The 14,251-nt window shown below is 42.3% G+C and overlaps 1 protein-coding gene across 6 annotated transcripts in view; it reads left to right on the top strand.

The window, feature by feature from the left end:
* FARP1 (FERM, ARH/RhoGEF and pleckstrin domain protein 1) overlaps positions 1 to 14,251 on the top strand; it is a 208,712-nt gene that overhangs the window by 167,063 nt on the left and 27,398 nt on the right. For 4 of the 6 annotated variants that reach the window (XM_048072721.2, XM_013174412.3, XM_048072722.2 and 1 more), the window contains exons 14-16: positions 8,767 to 8,957; positions 10,767 to 10,856; positions 13,058 to 13,191. In XM_048072721.2, coding sequence (XP_047928678.2) covers positions 8,767 to 8,957; positions 10,767 to 10,856; positions 13,058 to 13,191 — 415 coding nt within the window. The remainder of the gene's footprint in view (positions 1 to 8,766; positions 8,958 to 10,766; positions 10,857 to 13,057; positions 13,192 to 14,251) is intronic. The other 2 variants (XM_048072720.2, XM_013174409.3) reach the window with 1 other exon arrangement.

The raw sequence follows: 14,251 nt of genomic DNA, 5'->3' as shown, positions 1-14,251 counted from the left end.
TAAAGTAGATGAATGGTCATAATGAAGGAGTTGCATGTTGCTAATTTGAAATATGAAATCAATCTACCAGGTTAACTCTAAAGGGCAGGCAAAATTAGACAGGATTTTCTCAAGCAGCCTCGGCAATGCTGAACATAATCATTAGAACCCAGTGAAGGGTGAAAAAATAATCTTCTGTGAATTAGTTCCCTAAATGGGGCTCATATCATTAGACCAGACTGCTTCAGGACCCGTTTTCTCCTCCTGAATATTTGTGTGACTGGTTTCTGTTTGCACAGATGTTTGTGGAGCAGCTTTTATTAGTTGAAGCAGCCGTATTCCTTCTGAAGCAGTTGCTTTCATGCCAGACGTTCCTGTCTGGCCTCCCTATCTGTACATGCAATTACTTGGTGGAGAATGGAGAAGGCCAAGTGGAAAATGGGGCAGACGGATCTAAAACCTCTTTATGGCTCCTTTTCTTCACTTAGAAGCAGAGGTGTTTCAAATTCTCTCTTTTTCTGTCCCATGATAAACACACCAACATGCAGAGCCTCCATAGTCAACTGGAAGTTTCTTCTGGGGAATTTCAGGGATGAGAAGACAAAGGGAAGGAGAAGAATAGGGAATATTTTACATGCACTAAAAATGTCTAGCCTCATTTATTTACAGTTCCCTTTGGAATACCATGTTTTCCAGTATTTTCCTGAGTTTAAAGCCCCAGTAGTTTCTTAAGGTCCTGCTCAGAGAGTGGGAATTGTGTCAGATAGTTGAAGGGATGAAACAGACCTGATTTTGAATATTGAAAAAGAGTGATTCAGATCTCATCAATATGATTTATATGCAATTAGCATGAAGCGTGGCTATTTCTGGAACAGTTCTTCAACACAAGTAAGGATGTCTGGCCTATAAATCGTGTCAAATACCATGTTTGTTTAACTAGTCTCATTTGTCATAATGAGGCATTAGACTGCTGTCAGAGGTGACTTTAGAATGAAATTTTAATTGCAGCAATTTAACTTCTAATGATGAGAAGCAAATTAAGAGTCCGAGTTTTTCACAACTTCCACGCGAAGTAGTTGCAGTTGGGTGTTGCTTACCTTTGTGGACGAAGATGTAGACCAAAGACCTTGTAGACCTTGTTCAGGAGCATGGTTGTCAGCAGCTGGAAAGGGCAGTGAGTGTGAAGGAAGGAGGTTCTGTGTTCAGGCATGCATAAAGTGAAGGAAGCCAAAGCCCTTTTTAGTTTTCCAATAACATACATCTCTCTGAATGATGTAGTTTCTTAAGGCACCTTCCGTACTTCTTAGCCCTTCTCTTTCCTCTCCGTTTAGGGGGTCACTCCTGTTCTCCATACCAGATAAGAAAGACCCTAAGCATATGAGAGAACTTGGGAATTTGGGAACAACTCTTAATATATATGCCTTTCCTTTGTTAGCTGCTATCAAAGACGAGCGGTAGGAGACCGCTCCTTTTGTCAGATACCCAACTGCTTGTTGGTATCTCCTACTTGATGATGACGATTTGGGGGTTTCTGACTGCAAGTGGCTGATGCACAGTGTTACCATCTGGAGGTCCCAAAGATGACACTGTTGTGTAAGTTTTCTCGAATGTGGGTGGCTGCTGACTTGCTTCAGTCAAGCTACACTAGGGAAAATTCTTGCCAGTGCTGTCAGGTTCTGGAAAGGAAGGAAATATAAATTCCAGGACATTAAAATGAACACAATCTTTCTTATTCTATTTCAGTAATTTGTCAAGTTGCTGAATTATGCCTAGACAAGGGTGTGTATGGTATTTACTTATTTATAAGGGAAACAGCTCTTGTGCAACATGTGGATCCTGAACAAAACCATCTTCTGTGTTCTTCCCTACAGTCAGGCTGTGCAGTGCCATTGGTATTTTAAAGTACGAAACTTTGCGTAAAAATCAAAGGCATAATTTGAATAAAAAGTCTAGTTTCAGTGGCATGTAGCAGTTCCTTAGAGTATTTTGTATTCTGTTCTACTTCTGTGGTCCACAAATGTAGAATAAGCAGGATGCTTGTTTTCTGTTTGTTATAAAATGCAGTGAGCACTTTCTTTTAAATGTTAGGAAATCTGGAAAGCCTGTGTGCCTGGCTGAGCTGAGTATTCACAGGCATGTTTTCCACAAGTATGAGTGTAAATAATGTTGTTGTTATTACAGTAAACAGAGGTAAAGACCTTAGGATCATAAATTTGCATGACATGATGGTAAATACTTAGTTTGCTATGGAATTATTAGAGTTTTAAGGTGTAATTTTATTGAAGATTTTTTTGTACAGTTTTGGCCCCTGTGAACCATAAAAATCCACAGATCCTACTGATAAAAATTAGCTCTAAAGCCAGTAGTGATATAGCTGTCACTGATTGAACATGGGAGGTTGAAGGAAATTGAATGCTTTCTGATTCAAGAGCTTTCCAGCTTGTTAAAATTAGATTAGAAGCTTTCTTTAAGATGTTGCAAATCTTGTTTTGAGAAGAAAACAGTTGTCCTGTTGCCTTTGATGGTTTACAGCAAGATCAGAGGTAGGTCTCTGTTTAGCTCAGTGAACGTTAGTGCTCATGCCTGTTGCTTTTCTGTGAGGCACTTGAAACCTCTGAGTAGCTGAATTCCTTATTTTTCCCCTTTCCTGCTAAGAAACTCACCCGAACCCACTAACAAAAGTTCATAAGCTTGGCTGTGTTTCACCTATCCAGCCCTTTCTTGATTTCTGTGTGTGCACATGCATAGATTTTTTTGGCAAGTCTCAATAGCCCAAATTAATTTTTAAAAATTGAAAATGCTGGGGACTTCATTCTCATTTTTGTCATTTGTTTAATACCGTTCAAAGAGAAACATTTTTTGTTTCATTGTATGCAGTGTTTTGTCAGCATGTACCTCTCTGGGAGAAAAAGCCTTTTCAATGTTCTGTCTTTATCCTCAAAGCATGGTGTATCTTCTGTTCCTTGCATTGTTTGGAGCGCTGTCTCGATGTCCTTTTTACTGCAGAAATACCTATTTGTATTGGGAGTACCTATTTCCTCTTATTACAGTGATCCTGTCTCATAGAGCACTCCTCACCTCAGATCTGGAGAAAACAACCCCTCCACCCCCAGGCTGTGAGTTACGAGTTACGGAACCACAGCACGTTGAGGAGCAGAAGAGCGGAGGGAGGGGGGAAGAAGGTCTCTTTTCCAGGGCATTTCAGCTCCATTGAGCACGATTGCATTGCCCTTCATTTCCTAATGAAGGCTGCACTCAGCGGGGACCGAGTCCACCTGCCGTAGCCTGTAAGCAGGATCACTGCAGTCTTGGGAAGATGTCCTGTGGAAATGGACAGTACCTGCGGCATAAGCTTACATGGGGGCTGTGTGTACCACAGCGTTTTCAGTTCTACTGTAGCAGTCATGCTGATTTAAAGACAAACAAAAATAAACCAACCCTAACCCTGGGTACAGTAGGGAATACAGAGTACAGAGGTCGCTCTATTTCTGTCTGGAAAGATCAAGGCCAGAAAAAAGTCTGATGCCCACTCACCCCGTGTTCTTCCCAGGCTGCAAATTTTACTCTTTGTCCTTAACATTTGAGCATGCCCTGATGTAAGCTACCAGCAGTTACTGTCTGATTTCACACTCACCACTGTCTAATACTGCAGTATACCAATAAAGCATGGACCTTTACCAACTGGAAAGGTTGCTGGCTACTAAACCTACACCAAGCTTAATGAGAATATAAGCATGTCAAGCCATTTAACTGTGTATGCATGGAATTAATTTTTTATTTTTTTAATTTACTTTTACCTGTATTGAAGGCTTTTACTCATTCTAACTGGTATTTTGCTGTAAAACTGTCACTGGTTTAATTGTTCTGTCCATTTGCTGGCAAATGCTTTGTCCTAAATCTGAAGAAATTGGTTCATTGAGAAGGTACACCATTCTCCCAAATCTCTCAATGCCACTTTTGCCATGGATGCACATTTTGAAGGTGTGAATTCAGAGCAAACCTTTCTCCCTGTCATGTTCATCTTCATGCCAGGCAGGGTTCTTGCTCATTTGTGAAATCACATCTGCTCCTGAGATGTTTTTCCTTCCCGTTCTTCCCCATATTCTTTAGCACTGCATTCAGGGATGTTTGTACATGAATTTCTGATTGATGTATAACCACTTCTCAAGATGTTTAATTCTAACAAACTATCCAGCACTCCGGCTTTTTCTCTGGGGAAGAGGATGGCAGCCTGATGAACTGGTCCCCCTCCAGTTTTTGTGGAAGTCAGTGGGGGGACATTCTTGCATTGAAGGAGAGCAGAGAATCCCCATCCCCTGCTTATGTTAGCTCAGCAGTGTGTCTGTGCCTGGTTCACAGCCAGGAAGAGAACAGATGGACACCCTCCTTAAACTCTTCTCCAGTCTCTGAGGTATTCTAGTCAGCAGCAAAATACATAGGAAAACTCCTGCTACTTCATCTGGAGCTCTACTCCCCCATGCCATTTTGGATTATGTGTCTTTCTCTGACCAAAACTTTTAGGTAGAAGTTAGAGGTATGCAACCACTGTGAGTATGGAAAATTAAGCTAGATTTACGGTGGCTAAAGCAGCAGCAGCTCAGGCTGATACTTTCATATTGAAGAGCCTTCATATTCGTACGCTCAGTAATGCAAGGGCGAGGGGCAACAGCTTGGGGTTTCGTCTAGCAGACTGGAGTTTAAAGAACACTCATCTGACCTTAAAGCAGAGTAAATGGGATCTGGATGTCAAAAGCCTGCAGTACTTGGCAAAACATTCCTTGACTTAAGTATCTGTGGAGCAGGCCTAAGAGAATAAGCCAGGAGCCCTGCAACATCCCAGGTACTGAGAAGGGCACTTTGCTGGCTCTTAATGTATGTTAATTCCTAACAATGAACCTATAAACCTTGAGGAGAATATAACCCTTTACAGATGAGTTTGAATGAGGACTGTGGCAGTACATGAAGCTTTCCAGCAGAATTTCAGTCACTTTCAGTAATGGTTGATGTTTCCATAATTGGGTAATTTTCACTTCTTGGTACTCCACAGAGGAGGAGCATAGCTTAACATTCCTGTACTCTTCCTTGCTGCTGAAACACAGCGTGTAGGGATGGGAATTGTCTCATTTGAAGTAGATGCAGAGCACTAAATGGCATGAGCTTGTTACTCAGAAGTTTCAGGTAAAAAGGGAATAAATGAGGAAGGAGTATCTTCGGGATATATTGGACCCCATTTTTATTCCTCACAAAGAGACGAACCTTGCCTTTTTAGGTTAAAGCCTCTGACTAGGGATTTCAGGTCATCTTATGCTGTCTATGCAGTCAACAAAGAAAGGGGCAGAACATAGTTCAGCACACCTATGATTTGAATTGACCTCTGGGAGGGACTGTCTTCAGCAGGTGAAAAGTAGGCAATATGGACTCCCCCCCCACCCTGTACTGGGCATATTTTAAAGCAGCATAGCTCAGCCAGCCCAAGTGTCTGTAGGCACCAAACTCAGCACCAGTCCCTATGGCTTAACGTCTGAGTTTGGTGGGAGCCTAGAGCAAAGCAGATACTGCTGGTGGGATGGGTCGTGGCCAGCCAGCCAAGCGCAGAGCCCAACCTATCCCTCTCCTGCTGGGCACCTGCAGCTTGCCAGTGCTCCCATGCATTCCCACCACCAGACTGCAACAAGCAACTGTGATGTGTGTTTTGACAGAGGTATGTCTAGTAAGCTTTTGATTTTAACCACTGAATTCATTTTGCTTAGCGCGTGAAACCTTTATGTTGTTGGGGGCTGATCTGAGACACTTCCAAAACAAGGACAGTAACCCATAGTTTCGTGCTCTGTGACCTTGTGAAATGCCATAGTTGTTCTGCAGATTTTTTTGTGCTCAAGCCATCTTTAGTTAAACGTCCTTTTGTACCCATCTTTTGGTTTGGGTGTATAGGGCTAGCTCCATTATATCTGTCGGATGACCCCTCAGTTCAAGTCTGAATCTGAATAAAAATTACTTGAAGTACAAGTAAAGGCAATTCTATGTTAGCAGCTGCAAACCTTTTAGGCCTCCAATGCACTATGCAATCCCACTTGGCATCTGACAGCTGATGTGCTAATAACTTGCTGATGTGCTAATAATAAGGGATTCTTTGGGGTAAGATGTGAGGAATTTCAGTACCTTGTAAATAAGATTGGTCTTCCTTTTTCTGTTTATATTCTGCAGTATGTAGTTGATGAGTAGAGCCTATATGAATGTACTCTTTTGTGGCAGGAGGTCAGAGGAAACACTGAGAGAACACCATTCGGTTAATGTAGGTTATTTGGTCCTCGCCTCCGTGAAAAACAGAAAGTCACCTTGCATCATTGCCTTGACCCATCAGCATGACACATGTCCTGATTGGTGACGGTGGAGCGAAAACCTTCAGTTTTCATTCCTTCATGATTTATTGACTTTCTTACAGCACAGCAAGTTGGCTTCCCGCTTTTACCTGAACAACACTCAATGTGGTGGTCTTTATGGCTGTGCTGGTTGTAATTAGGCCCCAGAATGTGCTAATGTATCGGCATTTTGAGGCCCTTTTGCAGCATAGCCACTTTCTTATATCTAACTTCAATTTTGAGTTTTTCAGCATGCTGGCAGATGGGGTCTAGCCTCTTGCTTGTAGGTGGTGGTGTTTAGATTTGGTCACTGCTCATGTCCATGTTAATACCAAAAAATAGAAAGTAGCATTTTTAACTTGCTGCAAAATAGCTCTGCAAATGGCAGTGATGTATTGGTGTGCAAGTCTGTAATCAGTGGGTGCATACACAACGCTGTGAGTCACCAGGCACAGTTTTTTCTGGGTATTTTTATAATACTTTTCCCAAGTCATGTCTTCCAAGTGTGGATTAGGAAGTCTTTTTTAATTCATTGTCCATTTGATATTTTATAGTTTGAAAAACTGAAGTTGTACTGATAAAAATTCCAGTACATACAAAGTTAGATCTAGGATCATAAATAGGTAGGTAGATATGTTGATTTATCTATATCTATCTATCACAGATAGGTGCTATTTAACTTCTAGAATACAATGCCTGTGAACTTCTCACAGAGGTGCAAATCATTTCTTTGCTGTCGTATGACAGGCATAGTGCCAGAATTTCTTTGTTTCCACGTTTGAGCTGGTATCACTTTTCTTATGTCTTTTGTAATGTAGAGTGTAGAACTTCTAACCTTACAACCTTGCTATTAATCTGTTTCACTGTTTCTCACTGATGAATTCCATTTCTTTTGAAAACACTGTATACAGTTGTGTGCTAGTGTCAATAAAATTGACATTTGTGTAACAAGCTGTGGCATTCTCTCAGATTTCACTGAACGCTGATTTAGTGCGAAACTGTTGGTAAATCCTTTCTTGATAGCTGTAATAATACAGAACTTTGATTTATAATAGGCTACATAACTGTCGTGATTACGTAAACTGATAACTGTATTGTTTTTTTATTTCTCTTTTCAAAGGAATGAAATATAAACATGAACTGGTTTGGAACTGGAAAACATTCATGTTCTAGCAATAAATCTAAGCTCTTCCAGAAAATAAATAGGTTTTACTACTGGCCTAATTATATTTATTGGTGCCTCTGTTTACTGGAGTGTCTCAGCTGTGTTGTAGTAGCAGAAACACTTACCTATCATAATCTAGGGAGGGTATAAGCCCATGACAGTACAATGTATTTGACCTTAAGTATACATGGTGATACATGTTTTACCTTTAATCCTACACAGCCTATTAGCTGTGGTAATCAAGACCTTGTCACATGTTTGGGTTTTTTTGGTGGATATTAAGGTATGATGCCAAAACCATACAGACTGTAAATGTTCTTCCACATGAAAGATCCATCTTCTAAAACAAATTTAGATTTTCAGAGGTTTGGAGGAGGGGACAACCGGGAAAACAGTGGGCATTTTTGGCAAACTCTCTTATTTGTGCAGTCTGGCTGCCTCCCAAAAGACAAAATGCTAATTTCAGTAATATTTAATGTAGTGTATATGAATCCATGGAAGTGTAATTAATTGTCTAATTCTTTAATATTTTTCATCCAAAATTAAATGGGACTTTATATCTGTGCTAATCTAAAGTTGTCGTGCTTTGTGCATTAAAAATATTGCTTTTCTTGTGTAAATGTAATGCTAGCATTTCCATCCCAAACAATCAGAGGAGCATGGAAAGACCTACAAGGTATAATATGCATACTTGTGTTGTGTGTAGCAATTGGGGAGCTAGTAGTTTCCTCCCTTCGTGTTAGATTTGCCTGGTGTTACTTAGCAGCAACACTGCTGTAGAAAGTCGTCGTTTCTTTTTCTCTAGACTTCCACTAGATAAATTTGTTCTAACTGTGTCCTGTAGCTCCCTCTGAAGTACTGATTTGAGTCCCAGAAGTTTTACTTTGCTAGAAAGAATGGCATTCCTAGGGTGACTCCCTTGTTGTATTTATAATCTTTAATAGAATGGATGACGTTGGTGAAAAAAATGGTATTAATTTAACATTTAGCTGTAAATCTTCCAGTTTAGTCATGTATGCCCTGACCCCTTCCTTACAGAGACAGTAATTTCAGCCAGTTTCATCAGCTAAGAGAACACTCCAGTCCCTTGGTTAATGCAAGTGGAAGCAGCTCCTCTGACTTCCAAGTCCGTTTGGACTAGTTTGAGGACCCTGATGGCTGCATCTTGTAGTGTAATTTCACAGGCTGCAACTTCGGGTTGTAACTTTTTTGTACTTTAGATAGAGAGCCTGTCCTAACTGATTCCTTTTACCTTTTTTTTAGCAGGTTCTCTGACTGGCAGCCCTCATCTTTCAGAGCTTTCCATCAATTCCCAAGGAGGACCGTCAGTGGTGAACATGTCATTATCTCCAAACTTGAGCCCTGATGCCAAGCAGTCATCTCCCTTGATCAGCCCTTTACTAAATGACCCATCGTGCATCAGGACTGAGGAAGAGGAAGAGGTCCGAAGAAAGGTAAGGCAGAGGCAGTTGGCGTTGGCTCTCTTCTCTGTGCTGTGTTGTGACTACCGCTATTTGTCAAAGCGACGAATATCTACACCCCTTGCAGCTTTCTCATCACAGATTCACACAAATAACTTGAGTTGGGTCACTTGGTGTCTGCTGTGGTCAGTCAGGGTGCATCCAGGAGCATCCCTGGGCTCCTGAGGCTGAACTCCTGGATTGGAGTGGGTTTGGCCGGAACCACAGAGCTGCTGTAGCTGAGGGCTCAGTGGCCTGGATTCATCCTCCTGAACAGAGGTACAGGAATTAGGGAATTAACTCCTCTTTAAGCAGTAGAGAGAAGGTAGGTAGCTCCATGCCCATAAGGTGCGATGAATCTGGACCAGTCCTTTAAGCAGCAACCTTAATTCTGAGCTTGTTTTGACAGGGTTCCTTATAAACCTGACTTGTTTTTAAGGAGAAGCATTTAGTAGTTTGTTGTAACAAAACAGTCAACTCCAATGTGTTATTGGAGAGAGAATTTTCAGGTGACAGAGAGAAAAGGTGCAGCGCTGAGCCTGTGTAGGAGTATACAACCCAGGCTCTGCAGTCTGTCCCTGCTGGGAGCACCACTGGGAGCATTTGGAGTGGAAAATGCTCTCTTTAAACCACAGCCTGCAGTGCTCAGCTGGGAGTGTTTGGCACAGCCCCATCATTGCAGCAAAGCCATAAGGGAGCATCACGTCCAAAACTGTCTTCAGAGACAGAAGAGATTCTGTCTGAGCCAGGGTGCTCTGGGTGTCTGCTGGCTCGTCTGCCTGTGCTGCAGGGGGATCTTGTGCTTCTGTTGCCTGCTTTTTCTCCTGAGCTGGGAGCATCTCAGGAGGAAGGAGGTAGGAACTCAGCTGGCTTTGGTGGAAAGTGGCAGCATGTATAAGGAAGATAAGTGAGAGAAATTTGAGAAGAAAAGCCAAGAAACTGTTAATAGACTCATAATTCTCTGTGCCAGTCCAAGTTACAGCAGCCAGTGACTGTTCTAGCTTATACCAGCTGCTGATGGTTCCCATGGGATTGTACACTGACTGAGAAATGCCCGCACAATCTCGCCTCACATCCCTTTCTGGTGTATCCACTACATGGTTGATCTTCAGGGAAGAAACATAGGAGCAAAAGATTTGTGGATGTTCTTCCTTTTTACTTCCTAAGTGGCACAGAGCAAGACCAGTTGGGATCCTTTAGCTCTTCAAAACCACTTTTGCCTCTTGGATAACTCAGGAGGGTTTGGATTGCTTTCTTTTTTTCTGGAATTTGAAATCTGTAGCAAACCCTAAAATCCTTCCTCTCTTCCACTGTTAGGTTGTCCGTCTGCATGGGGGAGATCTTCCAGATTTCATTTTTTGTAGAGTATTTTGCTGCAGATTCTTACCCTGCCAATGAAACCTGGAATAATCAGACACTAATTTTTGTAGGATTTGCCAAATTTGATTCAAATAGTTGCCTAGCCTGAAAATGATTTCTTTCTGAACTCCAGAATATATCCTGCTCCAGAGGTGTGGAATAAACTGAAAAGAACATCAGCACCCCAAAGCTATAGAAGTCCCCTTGGCAGAAAGAAACCTCTCAAGAACCCATTGAAAGTGTTTGTTCTCTTCTGTTGGCAAGGCAGAATTGTTTTCAGGGCTTCAGGGCTTATGAACATTCAAGCATGAGTCACAGTAACCACAAGCAAGGGTCACTAGTTTGTAACTCTCTTGGTGATTGTTGTCTGCAGTTCTTTTTTTTTCCTACAGAAAGCAGCTCCATAAAAGCAGACGAAAACCTTAATGTGTTTGCAATTTGCAGAGATTCCCAACTGAGAAAGCTTACTTCATTGCTAAAGAAGTAGCGACCACAGAACGAACATACCTGAAGGACCTTGAAGTCATCACATCGGTATGTTTACTTTAGCGTTACTCATGAAACATGTGAAGCTCTAGTCAGCTGCACGATTTCATCTGCTCCATTTAACATCTTCGCTCTTCCACGCTACTTTTATGTGCGGCACTGTAGGTATTCTCTGCTGGGCACAGGAGTACAGCTCTAGGGAGGAAATAACAGAAAAAAAGCAGAAACCAGAGATTTGTGCTGTGGTTAGGAACATGCACTATGAAACCCTTTCAGGTTGAGGAACTTGGAACACAGCTCAGTTATTCTTTCTTGCTCTCATACTTTGCGGTTGCAATTACAAAAAATGCCTGTGGGTTTTCAATGATTTCTCTTAAAACTGAAGTAGCTCCCTAGGGAGGCATAGTAATGTTTTCTCTTGGCTTAAATGCCCTCCATTTAGCATGATGTATTGCAGAGCACCTATTGCACCTTTATGAGGGATTCTGACTTTTCAGTAAGTAAAACTGTCTGTTAAATAACTAATTATTTTGTAGCATCTGATGAACGTGTAATTGTTAAAATCACCAAAACAAATTATGTGCCTGCCTTGCACACACAACAGTTTTGTTTAACTTTTGACAGCAATGTGTGCGAGACTTGGCCTTAAATAAAAATTATCTGTGAAAAGGATACAGTGGATCCAAAACCTCTCATGGTATTTCAGCAGTCCTGCCAGTTCCAGACCTCCCAGATATTTAATTGCCCAGCGTGTGAACGTCTGTGAGGTTTTGCATTAAGGGTGCATTGCCACCTCCTGCATCGAGTGGTGTGGTAAGGAGCATGTGCTGCAGAGAAGAGTTGGTACCAGCAGGGAACCAGGGAGAGACACTTTCTCCCCAGCTTCCCTTCTGTTCCAGAAGCCCACTTGGCAGATGAAGTTGGTCTGATACCAGTTTAGACATAACCAATGTAGGCTGGAGCAGCATGGTTGTTGGAGGCAGGAAGATAGCTGTGGCTTCACTGCCTACTGATCCTGGCTTACTGGAGATGCCAGGCTGATGAGGGAAGAGACCAGGCTGTGTGGGACAGAGATCACTGCTGCAGTCCTAACAACTGATGTGCTGTTTTCATCGTTCGTTTCACCCAGTGGCTTCAGAAGCAGAATGTTTTAGCTCTTTGTAGCTCCCTGCCAGTTTCTGCCTTAGGTCTAAACCCCCACTTCCCACCCAGCCCTTTATCCTTGTAGCAGGCAAATTTGAAGAGAGGTGTACAACTAAGCTGATAATCATACTCATCAGTTGTGCCCCTGAGATCTCTGGCCCAGGAGGCCACTGGGAATGAACAAGGAGCCAGTGTCCTTGAAAAAGATAGAGTTTCATGCATGAAGTATGAGCATTGGTAGCTCTGCAGTTCTTCAACTTTCTTCTTAGTGCAGAAATAAAGTGGGGGAGAGGTAGGCTTGGGATTATCCTAGGTCTGGGACAACACCAGCTGATGCAGTGTCAACCCTGCTGTAATTTATATATGGTCCCAACAGCCTTCTAGGGCCTGCTGGAAGTCAACCATAGGTAGCTGGAACCCCCTGGAGCAACAAAGAGGGAGTACTCTTCTCACGTTGAAGAGAATAGTCTGCCACCTTGGCAAGCCCCATAGTCCTCTGGTTGTACATCACCTTTATGTCTCCCAGTGCAAATAAAGAGAATATGGAGCAAAACTGATCAGGAGCCTGTTGCACTCTTAACAGTGTCTGGCACTGACCCTCCTGTTTCCTGCTCCTCGTGTCTTATCTTGGGAGTGCGATGTGCTGTCCTCCTTGTTCACTTGGCAAAACGCGTGGTTTCTCTATCTGAGCAGCAATGTGGCCACAAGTGTTTGCTGTACCAACTCCTGTCAAAGGGGTTTCAGACAGAACTCAGCGAAAGAAAATGCAGAGCATATTTTGCGGTCTTGCTGGAACGTTTGCAAGTATTCTCTTGAGAAAATAACCCTTGCACCTACAATATTTGTAAATCCAGTTTGGGCTTGAAGAAAATTTTTGAGGTTTGATGATTGATGGCCAAGGGGAAGGGAGATTTTTTTTCACCCACTCAGGGCCTGACCACTGATATGAGCACCAGTTCAGCATGCAGGAGTGTTAGGGTAGCCTGAGTGATATTGCTAGTGCCAGCTAAACAGCTCCATTCTGGGTTAGGTGCTTAAAGACAGCAAATGTTCATACCTGCTGCATTCCACCCGCTTGGTAATTTCGCTTCTGTTTTTGTTTGCAGTGGTTTCAGAGTGCCGTGAGTAAAGAGGATTGCATGCCCGAAACACTGAAAAATCTCATTTTCTCCAACTTCGAACCTTTGCACAAATTTCACACCGGTTTTCTCAAGGAAATTGAGCAGAGGCTTGCTCTGTGGTAAGATTGTTTTTTGTTATTTAGCAGTGTTTTTTCATGCAGTCTAACATTTTTGCACTCCCCTTTTTGCTAATTCTTTGTGATTTGATTGTTGTGATTAATTTGTGAAAGCCACAGATATCATTTATTAACAGACTTCATACATTGAATCATGCTTTGTTCGTGTTTACTTGACAAACTCTATTGTTCAGATATCTCAGTCAGGTACAGACACATGTAAATGAGATCATAACACCGGATGAAGCTTTCTTTTGCTAAATGTCAGTGTTTCTATATGGCCGCTCTGCTGAAAAAACATGCTGCAAGCAAGGCTTATGAGTAATAAAGAGGGGGAGGTGAAGGACCAAATCCTCTTTCTGTCAAATAAGGGTGCACAGCACCCTCTACAAGTTGACAGAGTATTAGGAAAGGATATTGACCCTAAAATTTATTTATCTTTAGCTTAATAGTGGTAGTAAAACATGGCATTTTTGTGAAATAGCTGTGAATTGAGTAATTCTGCCTGGGCAAGACTCAGTGCATTTGACTATTGATGTCTGAGCAGAGGCAGCGCAAAGAAGCCCTGTCCTTGCTCTGATTACACCTGTCTGGACTGGATTGTCGTGCTCTGTGTCGGCATTTTATGGTGGGTTATCGGTCCTGGGAACCCAGCTTTTCCTTCTCAGTTACAAAAGTGACCGTGGAAAAGTGGTGTGAAAGCAATGAATGGGTGCCCTTGCAGGCAGACCTGATGAGTGCTAATCAGTTTAATACCTGTGTAACCAATGAATCAAAACAAAAGCAAAACATAATCTTAGAGTGGATGAGTTTAGCTCTTGTACTGTGATGATCTAGGTCACTGAATGAGAACACAGCACGCTGCAGACTTGTGCTTTCCAAACCCACCCTGCGCAGTTCCAGAATTAGCGAGTTTTTTCTGGGGACAGGGGACTGCCTCTCAGAGCTGACATCCTTGGCCAGGACTTCGTGGTTGATGTTTGACATAAGCTTACTTCCAAGGCATGTGGTGCACAGCAACCCTGGCTGCATCTCCTTTTCTTCATTGGGCTGCTACTCTTTT

Source organism: Anser cygnoides, chromosome 1 (genome assembly GCF_040182565.1).
Source record: "Anser cygnoides isolate HZ-2024a breed goose chromosome 1, Taihu_goose_T2T_genome, whole genome shotgun sequence".
Taxonomy (NCBI): Eukaryota; Metazoa; Chordata; class Aves; order Anseriformes; family Anatidae; genus Anser; species Anser cygnoides.
This window is presented reverse-complemented; position numbering and strand designations above follow the sequence as displayed.